The sequence below is a fragment of the Vanacampus margaritifer genome, chromosome 2 (genome assembly GCF_051991255.1).
Source record: "Vanacampus margaritifer isolate UIUO_Vmar chromosome 2, RoL_Vmar_1.0, whole genome shotgun sequence".
In the NCBI taxonomy this organism is placed as follows: Eukaryota; Metazoa; Chordata; class Actinopteri; order Syngnathiformes; family Syngnathidae; genus Vanacampus; species Vanacampus margaritifer.
Window position 1 is genome coordinate 49,722,766 of NC_135433.1, and position 12,285 is coordinate 49,735,050.

The window sequence follows — 12,285 nt, forward strand, 5'->3', positions numbered from 1 at the left end:
AGTTATGCAAGTAATTTGTGTCTGTTGGCCACAGTAAATGTAGACTTTGACGGAAAAGTCCTATCAAGCTCCTTATCTTGACTGATACGCACACAACTGCCTCGTCTTCCACGATTTATGAATGAATATGTACTCATTTTTCATACGCACATCACCATTTTTAGAAAGTGTTAGCACTGGAGCAGTAATACAAACGCAAGAGCTTGTTTTAGCTTTTCTTACTCCTAAAAATGCAGTCGTCTAAATGAGTGGACACAATTTTTAGCTATCGTGTAATCTGAGTCTTGTAGTCAGGAAAAGAAAAGCACTACACAAGCTAAAAAAAAAACAAAAAAGAAAAGCAGGTGTGAAAGCGATAACATTGGTTAATACATCACTGTAAATCATAGCAGCCAGTCCCACATGTAAATATTTTGGAAGATGCCATGACATCATCACAACATCATCACGCTTCAGTCTGCCCTTGAATGTCTTGCCTAAAATACCCCCTGTGCCTCCTTTCCTCCAACAGATGAGTTGGCTTTGGAGGCGAGACATACCTTCGTCAGAAAGGCTGGCAAATGACTCTCCAGCAGGCCTTGCACCCATGGCTCCACCCACCATGGCCCCACAGGGGTCAAACACCTCCTGGGTACCTGAAGCCCCAGTGGTCACCCCTGAGCAGCCCATTTTCCTCATGACCTCTACCGCCCAAATCATATCAGGTTTTTTCGTTTGGACGGCACTCCTGATCACATGTCACCAGGTAAAGACAGTTTCATATGTTTTTACAAGGCTCTTGGTGCACGATTTATTGTGATGTCACGTTTACAAACTTTATTCCCCTATTTGCTCAGGAATAGAGATACTGTAGTATTAACTTGCATTCACCTTGCCCCCACTCAAAATGGTATCACAATTTCGATTTTGGCTTCTCTCGATCCTTAAAACGCAATGATCGAAGAAAAATGATTACCGGCAATGTGCAGAACGCTGCAGCGCCTTTACGAGGTCCCTACGTTGTGAAAGGACCCTGAATGCAAAATGTAGCTTGTAGCTACCCCGGAGTGAATAAGTGTGATTCTGCCGTCCCTAAGCGTTCTTTAAGCTGTTAAATGACGGTCCAGTTGGAGTTAACTGTAAAACTAAACACACGATAAAGAGAATTACATACAGTGTGTTTTTAAATACAAAACATGCTTCGTTTTTTAACACATCGCTAGCCTAGCACTAAAGCTAAAGAAAATGGCGGATCTTATTCAAGTGCTAACAGGAAGTTAGCATCAACTTTGGGAGTCTTTTAAATAATGAATATTTGTACACAAATGCTGTGGAAGTCCATACCTACAGGTGAGATAACACTACTCAACGGCACAAATTCTTCTCAATTTGTGAAAAACGAGTTATTTTACCTGGACGCCTCCCTGGGGAGGTGTTCCGGGCATGTCCTACCGGCAGGAGGCCCCGGGGACGACCCAGGACACGCTGGAGAGACTATGTCTCTCGGCTGTCCTGGGAACGCCTTGGGGTCCCGTCGGATGAGCTGGCTGAAGTGGCTGGGGAGAGGGAAGTCTGGGCTTCCCTGCTAAAGCTGCTGCCCCCGCGACCCGACCGCGGATAAGCGGAAGAAGACGGACGGACGGACGGAGTTATTTTAATAGAATTATATTGCAACTTTCTTCTGTTCTCATTGTAAGCGTTTAAACTATGGATGCACGACACCACACTGCCCCTTAGAGGCCAAAATGCGCAGGAACACCCAGTATTTGTTTTTTGTTTAAAGATTCACAGAATTTTCTTTCCCTCAAAATTCAAGAATGCAAATATATTGGGGGGGGGGGGGGGGTCATACCAACACACATTTCCACATGACATAGCACAAAGTACAATCCCTGAGGTCCCAGGTTAGCCCGCTCAGTCCCCAGACTTGTGAAAATAGCATAAGATAAAATGAATATGATAAAGAGGGTAATGTAATGCTTATGTTTGAAAATGAAGAATGCAAATGCAAGAGACTTGAATTTCATATATTATTTTATAAAGTTATGTTATTATACTTGACAAAAAAAATTGTGTTCATCGTGAAGGGATGGATGGGTGTAAGGCTATGATCATAGTTTTGAGTACAGTAGTTGAGTTTTAGTAGTAATCAATGAATAATCATTTTATTTATCGTGATTTCAATCTCAATCAAAATAATCATGATTATAATTTTTCTCCTAATCGTCCAGCCCTAGTATGTAGTATGTGCCACCAGAGTGTGAATGTGCGAGTATGTGAATAATGTATCCATTGTAAGCACTTTGAGTGTGTGAAAGCAAAAGAAAAAGCGCCATACAAATCCATACTAAATAGCGATTGAATATAAGTTCGGGATAGCGTTGTGTTTATGTTGGTCACAACTATGTGATGTCAATAAAAACTACGTTAAGGAAATCCGAAACATCGAAATGGTAAGTCAAGCTAGCCGTTACACCAAATCGCGGGCCAACTACAAAGTAAAAGTCTACTAAGGCTATTTGCATTGCCGTCGATGTACTATTTGGTCAACTTTATTTAGATGGTTAGCCTTTGTGTAGGCAGCGTGTTACGTTGAGTAGGTTTCCAGCTTCCTTGACAGGTCTGAATGACGGGGTCGGGACAAGAGGTCGAAAAAAAAATCATGTATCATTAAATTGAGGACTTATTTAAACCCCTAGTGGCCAAAATGCTCCCATACATGTGACTTACGTGATGCACAAGGGTTTTCAACTTCCTCTGCTGCTGTTATAGTGAATGTGGACTGATCATGTTACTTTCATGTGAGCGCATTTTTATTTTTCTATTAATTATGCTGAAAGCCCATAAAAAACAAGTAACATCTACCTCAAGCCAACTGGATCATCTTTGCAATTGTTAACTGAACTGATGCTGCTATGCTATCAGCCCTGTGAGAGAAGTATAGTGTTACAGTGGTCTATTGTCAGCTGCCATTTTTTTTTTTTTTTACCAAAAGGTGTACGTACGTCTGTTTACAGTCGAGGAAAGGTGATAGGTGCAACATTGTGCAGTTTGAAAAGGAGACTGATAGCATAGATGTAAAAGTTCTCCCTGCTGTCTGCTCATTTAAAAAGAAGTGATAAAAGACAAGTATCAGTTACCCAAAACAACCCCCCTTCCACAATCGTGCACACGCACAATTTGCACATGCACAACACACAACTTTCACATCAAAATGGCTCCAATGTTCAACTTCTATTTACTGTTGTCTCGTGACAGGTCTGCACAAAGTATAGCCTCATGAATGGTGAATGATAATGACTGAGGATATTTATTCCTTTGGTGCTTCTGGTTTGATGTGGTGTTACAAATAATTTAAGATTCCCTAATTTGTTTCTGACTGGGAAAGATGTAACTTGTCATTGGTTTGTGCCAAATGATAATTTTGTCCTTTATTGTTAAGTCATCATGTAATGGTTTTGGGCAGAGGTGGGCGCATCATTGAATTTTGAGGGTCCATCATTCAGCAATCGTCAACAGTCAGGGCACACTTGCGTCATCGTCAATATTTCAAGCCGAAGCAAACTGTAATCGTCAATCCGTCGACGTTATTTTAACCGGGCTTCTGTCATTGCTAAATTACAGCCGCTATTTTAGGACCAACGCTTCTGTCATGCAAAATGTTGTCACCAGCCTTGTGAATTTGGACTTCCTCTTTTTAGGACCCCTTAGCTGTTCAATTACCTGCCTGATGTAAAATGGCAACTTTTAGCTGTCTAACACTGTGCCAGATGTAAAATAATGAGGAATTTATAACTGGATGAAAGCTTTATCATCACGGTCTGTTAGTCATCCGAGCTCTACAACACAGCCAGCTATCAGTATTGGGGCAGAGTGAGAGAGAAGGCTTGGAGAATGGTGTGTGAGGAAGTTAGCATACCTGCTAAGTGTATATTTACTTGTTTACTGCAGGAGAAACAGAGTACTTAGATGGACAATTTTTCGGAGTTTCCCATCATTTGTTAATCGTCAACAAAATGTGTGTTTGTCGTTGGTGGATGACAGACCTTCCATCAATATTGTCAGAATGCCCACCTCAGGATTTTGACGCATTTTGTTGCATGCACTGTCAGCATGTACAGCAGTGTTGATCATTTTCATTAATGCTCCAAATGAAAGTTTTGCTTCCAACGACTCACCTTTGTTCAATCACATTAGCATGTATGACTTTCACAAGCAGAGATCTTTCAAACATTTCTGTATGGCTGTATGACTCAAACCTTAAGTGTGACTTTGTGCTATTTATTTCTAGAGGATGTTAAAGTTAGCTTGGATTTAAAAATGCACATTGTGTGACTGATTCAGCTACATGCAAACATACCAAGACTAACACTCGACAATTACCGCTGCGTAAATGACTCATTACAATGTCTGAAATGGCTCTCATTATGGAACCTAGTAATGTTTACGCCTTTGTCCCTGCAGATCTACATGCACCTACGTTACTACAGCTCCCCAAATGAGCAGAGGCATATAGTGAGGATTCTCTTCATTGTCCCTATCTATGCCTTTGACTCCTGGCTCAGCCTTCTATTCTTTACCAATGAGGAGTACTATGTGTACTTTGACACAGTTCGAGACTGCTACGAAGGTGAGTGGACAGAGAAATGTGTCTTATTCTACTATCGGACTGAATAATATGACGCCTTACTCAACGATAGTCAGCGCAGAGATGAGTGAATATTGTCCATCAGAAAGTATGAATTGTGATATCCCAGTGATAAATGGTGTTTACTGCACAGTCCGTTTGCAGAGGCTGTATTCGTCATTATCATGTCTGCGGCCCATTGAAGATTACAGGAAAGGGCGAACCTGTTTCCTAGCAACCGCATAAAACTCAGTCAATCCACTGAAAGACAGTGAGAGGGGGGGGAAAAATTGTAAGATTGTCAGCCAATAGTGTATGTATTGTGCTTTCTCTGAAATGTTGACACATACTTTCAGAATTTGAGAATGATGTTACACAGTGTGGTGGTCATGTCACTCCTTGTTGCTTTCAATGTTTTTCAATCCACTGTAGTCTTTTGCAGTGGAACTACAATGATTGACTGATAAGAGCTGCATCAGTCAGTATGTTTCATGCAAATGTTGGGTTACTGGCGTTCATTTTTGACAAGGATCTTGCTGTTACTTATTATTCCTATGTGGTACAAGCTAAGTGGTTAATGGGATAACTGTATCGATCTTTACATGTAGTGCATGAGTTAACTATATAAAAAAAAAAATCTGCCTGGGTACTTGTTAAATAAGCCTTTTTACATGACACCCTGTCAGGTAAATGAATCATCATTCAGCAAATCCATCACTCAACTGTCACGCTTAAAAACACAGAACTGTGACCACCCCCCAGGGCGCACTCCCACCAGCTAAACTAATTACTACCAATCAAGCCACACATGTAAAATGAATGAAGAAATTCTTGATATTATAATTCATCTATAATTAGTCTGCTATGTAATTTAATAAATATGTATTTTTGTGTCATTTTATCATTAAAAAAATAATAATTACCTTTGATCACTTAATACATTGTTTGATGATTTTTTTTTTTTTAATTAATGAATTCATGCAAAAAATCTTACAGGACTTTTGACAATGTGAGTGCTCGGTGTGGTAAGGTCCGTGCGTGGCCCATGGTCCGCACAGACATTCAGACGTACAGTTCACTTTCTCTGAGCTGAAACAGTTGGGTTCATATACGGTACATGGTGTTTCTTTCTGGTTAAGTTTATTTTTCTTCTTTTTCTTTTGGCTTTTCCCTTCAGGGGTCGCCACAGCGAATCAGTTGCCTCCATCTAACCCTGCCTTCTGCATCGTCTGCTCTCACACCAACTACCTTCATGTCCTCTTTAACTACACCCATAAACCTCCTCTTTGGTCTCCTTCTGCCAATATACTCACTCTCTCTCCTCTGGACACGTCCAAACCGTCTCAGTCTGGCCTCTCTGACTTTATCTCCAAAGCCTCTAACATGTGCTGTCCCTCTGATGTCCCTCAGCATCTTACAAAAATAAATAAATAAATTAAGACTAGTCCAAGCAAACCAAAATGTTTCATAGCTATGTTTGTCCTGGTGTAAAAAAAATATTTGTTTCATTTGCAGTCTGTTTGGACAGAGGTTGGATTGTTTTTTTTCTACTATAAATAAAGAGCTGATATGCGTAAGCTGACAAAAGTTTGATCGAAATGGCTAATGGATGTTAGTATCATGTATGAGTCCTAGTTTAGTGGCATGGTAGCAGTTTTTATAATTGTGGATAACCTTGTGGATACAGTACTCAAGGAGTGTTTTACATCATTTATTGATCCAAGGCACACATTTTACAAGAGAAAAATCTCCCTCTCACTGAAAGCATGAATACTGAAATAATGATAATTGCTGCTTGTAATGTAGTACATTTTTTTGTGCTTTCGACAGCCTTTGTCATCTACAACTTCCTCAGTCTGTGTTATGAATATCTGGGAGGCGAGAGTGCTATCATGGCTGAAATCAGAGGGAAACCAATTGAGTAAGTCTTGTTTGTCGCCGCTAACAAGCACTTTAGTCTGCATAAATAGTGTTAGAAAAAATCCATTCGGCCATATATCGCGTTATTACTGCGCGCAATTCTCGAATGGATTCGATATGCGTCCGAATCGATTTGTAAACATCATTTTTTTTTTTGGGAATATTCAACAAAACGTCTTACTTAGGGTTAGGATTCACATATTAAGCATAGAAGAATGTTTTGAATGAATTTTCAGATAAATAAATACATTTTCAAACAAATCTTACAGTGTACATGTACAAGTTTACTGATTAGTATTTTCTAAATTTGAGTAAAAAAAAATCTCAATAATCAATTTATAGATTCGAATCGAATCGTGACCTATGAGTCGTGATAGAAATGGAATCACCAGGTACTAGGCAATTCACAGCCCTAGTTTGCACCAATGTTTGACCTCTGCAACCCTGCGCTTCACTTCAGGTCGAGCTGTATGTATGGGACATGTTGTCTGTGGGGTAAGACCTACTCCATTGGCTTCCTCAGGTTCTGCAAACAGGTACAAATGCATGATCTCATCACATACATCTAATATGCATGTGTTCGTATTGTATGCACAAAGGAACTGCTATGCATTCTCCCTCTTCCGGACTATATAGACTTCACGTTGACTCTCTTGCTCCCCGCAGGCCACTCTGCAGTTCTGTGTGGTCAAACCACTAATGGCAGTCATCACTGTCATTCTACAGGCCTTTGGAAAATACAAAGATGGTGATTTCAAGTATGTTGCCACAACAGTTGACCGATAGTCACAGCTATCCCGGCTGATGATACAGTGGTGTTTTGTTTTTGTCACGCTAGTTGAATGTTATTCCATTTTCATTATGCCTTCACAATGTTTAAATGCAGTGCATTTATTTCTGTAATAAAAGATGAGCATGCATTTTATTGGGATGAGTAACTATATGTTGTTCTTTTTGTATTTGTTTAAAAAACAAAACTAACTGTACTAATAAATGAATGTTTCCTCAGTGGTGATTGCATTTCAGAAAGTCTCCAAATATTTTTGTGCAAAAAACTTGAATAATAATAAAAAAAAAATCCCTCATGATCACTTTCTAAAGTAAATATAAATGATTAGCTTTATTCTATGCAACTAAATGATTCATTTTTATGTGTGCTTTTCTTGCAGTGTGGCAAGTGGCTACTTGTACGTGACCATCATCTACAACATCTCAGTCAGCTTGTCGCTGTATGCGCTCTTCCTCTTCTACTTTGCCACAAGAGAGCTGCTTGTCCCCTATAACCCCGTGCTCAAGTTCTTCATGGTCAAGTCTGTCATCTTCCTGTCCTTCTGGCAAGGTATGAAGACCACAACTGAACCAGCACATACGTCATAACTTGACTTGTTTCTCATCAACTTATGAGTTACATTTGTTCCACGACCAAGCTCCTAATTTAATTTAGTCGCATGTTAAATCAATTTTCCACATTGAAATGAATTGAAATGCCATAAATCTGTTCCAAAGGGGCGTGGCCTATTTGAGTTACCCAGTTTATTTCATTCTTTGAATGTCTGGGCGTGAGACAGCAGCTCTGACTTATCTACTTTGACTTGTTTGTCCCATTCAATGAACAGCTAATTGTGTGTTTTTCCTTCTCTGATCAATTCAGGAATGCTGCTGGCCATCCTTGAGAAGTGTGGTGCCATTCCTCAAATAAACTCTGCTGACTTTTCTGTGGGTGAGGGAACCGTTGCTGCTGGTTACCAGAACTTCATCATCTGCATTGAGATGTTCTTTGCTGCCGTTGCTCTGCGCCACGCCTTCACTTACAAGGTCTATATGGACAAAAGGCTTGATTCGTATGGTGAGTTATTTTTGTATGTAAAAGTTGATCATTCCTTCTACTGTGAGTTTACTTTACTTTTTTCCCCCTTTGCTCAGTTTTCCTCTTTGGTCTGTCCTTGACTTTTCTGAATGTAATATTTCCCTTTGTCCTTTTTCTTCCTTGCTACGCTGCATTTAAAGGCTCATTTCCAATCTATGGACAGTACGGTAGGTGTGATCTTAGCTTTATTACCACAGTTTATGTTTGTTATTGTCAAGGTGTTTTGTTTTGGGATTTTTTTTGTATAATGTTGAAGTGTGTCATTTAATTTTGAATTGGCGTGACTTCAGTTTGTATATTTTTTTGATTGTCGTTGACTTCTTAGTTTCATTCTCCATTGTACATTTGTTGAATAGTTCTCGGATATTTAGCATGAATGTGAATTCCCATCCAGAAAGGGTGACTACTAGTACTAACTAGGGGTGTGCCAAAAAATCGATTCTCATTTAGTACGATTCAAAATCGATTTTATTTCAATAATTTTATACTGTCTTGCCTTTGTCTGTGTGTGCCTTTATTTGGAGCGCTGTTCATGTTGTACCCGATTTGACCACTGAGGGACAGTGTGTGGTCGAATACACTGTTAAGTTGTAGCCACATTAGAGAGTAGAAGGAAAAAGCCAAGATCAAGTTATTCCAATTAAAGCGTGGAGCCGTTCTTTTGAGTGATAAAAGTGCAGCGTGCAGCGCGCTAACTAGCATTAGCGAGTCAGACTGGAGTAGATCATTACAATTCCTTGCACATCTATTGATTGAAGCAAAAATCACTGTCAATCAAATCATTTTGAATCCAAAATCGTTCTTAATCGAAAATCGATTCTGAATCGAATCGCAGGCCCAAAAATCTGAATCGAATCGAATCATGAGACATTCAAAAATTCCCACCCCTTGTAATAACCCAGGACCTTAGTTTATATAAAAACATCCTCCAACAGGCAGCGCGGTGGACTTCAATAGAAATTCGAATAGCAATACACCAGACTGTGTCAAATATGTTGCAAGTTGTCTTTAAGAATCAATCTGAATAAACTCCCAAGTGAATCAAATACACTACATAGTATTCACACACTCACCCCATAATTTTAAATGATATGCTCCTATCATCTTACGCCATTCGCTGTGTACCAGACAAATAACATATCGCTGGCGTCGGGCTAAAACCTGATACCTCCAAAATGGTCACTTTTAAGGAGACCCCAAAAACGGCATGCTTGTTCACCCATTAACATTACATCATCAAACGGAGCAAGCCATTTTCAACATTTTAGTATTAATTTGTAAAAAATAACACCCACACATGTGGACTGACAGTTAGTATAGATTTTTGAAAAAATAATTGTGAATTTTATTAACTTGTGACTTATAAGGTTTTCCCGACGCCGGTGATGCACAGTACATCATGACCACCGCCATTTTGTATTTACTTTTTTGTGTTTAGCTATGGCAGTCCACTTATTATTCTAGTGTGTTGATTCGGTCATATTTTGGCAAATGGTTTCTTCATCTACATTCAGAATGGACACCTGAGTCTGTCCTATAGGACAGTGTTTCTCAACCCTGGTCCTCGGGGCACACTATCCAACCTGTTTTCCATGTCTCCCTATTCCAACGTAGCTGATTCCAATGACAGCTTGAGACCAGGGTTGAGAAACACTGCTGTAGGAGATTCGTACTTGTTTATGTTATGTCCATTTTAATATCTGGCCTCACTTTACGCTGCTCAGTGACCGTTAAATTGATGTTTGACCTTCCCTCACCTGCAGGGCGCTGTGCACCAATGAAGAGCATCTCCAGCAGTCTGAAGGAGACCATGAATCCAGGGGACATGGTGCAAGACGCCATCCATAACTTCTCGCCAGCTTATCAGCAGTATACCCAGCAATCCACCCTGGAGCGAGGTGGAGGCCCAGCTCTCTCTCGCAGCCACAGTAACCTCAGCACCAGAGGGGACAATGAGAAGACCCTGCTGCTCAGTTCTGATGATGAGTTCTGAGACTTGAACACAACCTTAATGAGTTTCCCTTTACTCTTGTAGCCCTTATTTCGGAAGCTATGACAGTCAGCTCAGAGGTTATCGTTGTTTAGCTGAGCTACATGGCTGGTTTATGAGATGGTGAGAGGATTGAGAAGTTGATATATACAGTAGTTGAGAAAAGAGCTGGGCAATTCTATTTTGTGTTCATTAGAGGGTAAAGTTGTGACTTGTACTATTAACATCCTAGAGGTCAATAGAGTTTAGAGTCCGTATTGGCAATTTGTATTTGATTTGCTATATGGCTACATATAGCGTCCTGATACTGCACTTTAAACCCCGTAGCTAAAGCTAGATGCCGGGTAGCTATATTGAGCTGGAGCTACAAAGTGCCATCATTTTCTGACTTGTGGTGGCTTTTGTCATGTTGATTCTTGATTTGAACTTGTGCTGAAACCTTGCCAAATATTGAGAGTAGGAAAATATGCTCCAAATATTCTTTTCGACGATTCTTTTCAAGTGAATCAAGGCTTTATGTTAACGTGAAAATGGGTCCACGCAAAATGTTGTGGGTAAGGATTAGTTATGTTGTTGTTGTTTTTTATTCCAGAAATGTGTGCGTCACTTGGTTTTATAGGGGGGGGGGGGGGTGGTCTACAGTGTCATGGCGTGACTGAAGCTGATGGCCTGATAATATTTGTGAAGCATCAGATATGATTTAGGAGAGATTTTAGTGGGCCAGGAAGACTGACAGAAGGACAACGCCCACACAGATTACTGGAACTGCACCGCAGCCCATCTGTGGTGTGCACTGGATTATAATCCCACAATTAAGGTCATCGCATTTATTCCAGATCAAGACAGCCTTGGACCCAACTTTCAAGGCAGCGGTGAGTCAGGAGGTCAGCCATAACAAACAGATAGACAAAGACATGAAAGGCGATAAAGATAAATGAATTTATTTCTAAAATGGAATTCTTGCTTAAATGGGAAATGGAACAGCCTCATGTCAAATCAAGATAACCCATAATATTATTGCTGTTATTATTTCAAGACACAACATGGACTGTTTGAGTCGACTTTTCTTCATCAGGTGCTGTTAAATTTGTGTTTTTGCAGCAGCCAGTAGACGTGGTTGTGATCGTAAATGTTTGATTGTGGAGCACTGCAGTAAACCCCCAGTGTTGCATCTGAGTAACGGTTGTATGTTGTGGCAAATGCAAAACCGTGTATCAAATGTTGGCAGTGATGAGCTAAATTGATTTAAGTGTGCATCATAATCCAAAACTACAGTGGAGGCCACGATTAGTGGATGCAAATGTCATCTTCCGGCTGTGATAACTTTCCCAATTTCCAATAACCTCATGTCTAGAATGATTAATACATAATTTATCCAGCCTTTCATTGAATCTTAGTGCTCTTTAATCATCTTCATACAATTCAAAAGCATGTTTAATATCAAATACTGGAACCCATAATTGATATTACGTTAGGACACATTCCTGAAAGAAAAGAATGTTGTAAATAAGACTTGAGCACTGAAAAACATTTCACGATCATGACTTCAATGGCATTGCTTCCTATAGTGCTATGTTTTACTATTTTAATTTGTATACATCCCTGTTAAATTTGTTGTATACATTTTATCTGTATATTGGTTGATGTTATATACTTTTGTGCTGTTGTGTTGAAAGGGAAATAAACGTTTAGACAAAAACAGTATTGTTTTTCCTTGTTTTCAGACCGTACAACCACCACACGATAGACTGTGAAGACATTGATGATTGGTGAATAGGTAAATGTTTGTAACTGTAAATAAGTGCAATGTTGTGCTGCAATTAGAGTATAGCTATTGCTTGTTTGTGCGACACATTTGCTGTGAAATTTCCCAATGATAAAAATAAAATATGACTGTATGAA

General features: G+C 39.7%; 1 protein-coding gene across 2 annotated transcripts in view; it reads left to right on the top strand.

The window, feature by feature from the left end:
* The window catches only part of LOC144044371 (transmembrane protein 184B-like), a 14,316-nt gene extending 2,234 nt beyond the window's left edge, over positions 1 to 12,082 (top strand). Inside the window, exons 2-10 of one of the 2 annotated variants that reach the window (XM_077558728.1) lie at positions 512 to 745; positions 4,444 to 4,609; positions 6,437 to 6,527; positions 6,987 to 7,062; positions 7,193 to 7,284; positions 7,696 to 7,865; positions 8,178 to 8,372; positions 8,534 to 8,560; positions 10,157 to 12,082. In XM_077558728.1, coding sequence (XP_077414854.1) covers positions 512 to 745; positions 4,444 to 4,609; positions 6,437 to 6,527; positions 6,987 to 7,062; positions 7,193 to 7,284; positions 7,696 to 7,865; positions 8,178 to 8,372; positions 8,534 to 8,560; positions 10,157 to 10,386 — 1,281 coding nt within the window. In that variant the 3' untranslated portion in view covers positions 10,387 to 12,082. The remainder of the gene's footprint in view (positions 1 to 511; positions 746 to 4,443; positions 4,610 to 6,436; positions 6,528 to 6,986; positions 7,063 to 7,192; positions 7,285 to 7,695; positions 7,866 to 8,177; positions 8,373 to 8,533; positions 8,561 to 10,156) is intronic. The other variant, XM_077558729.1, reaches the window with a different exon arrangement.
* Positions 12,083 to 12,285: the final 203 nt, after the last annotated feature.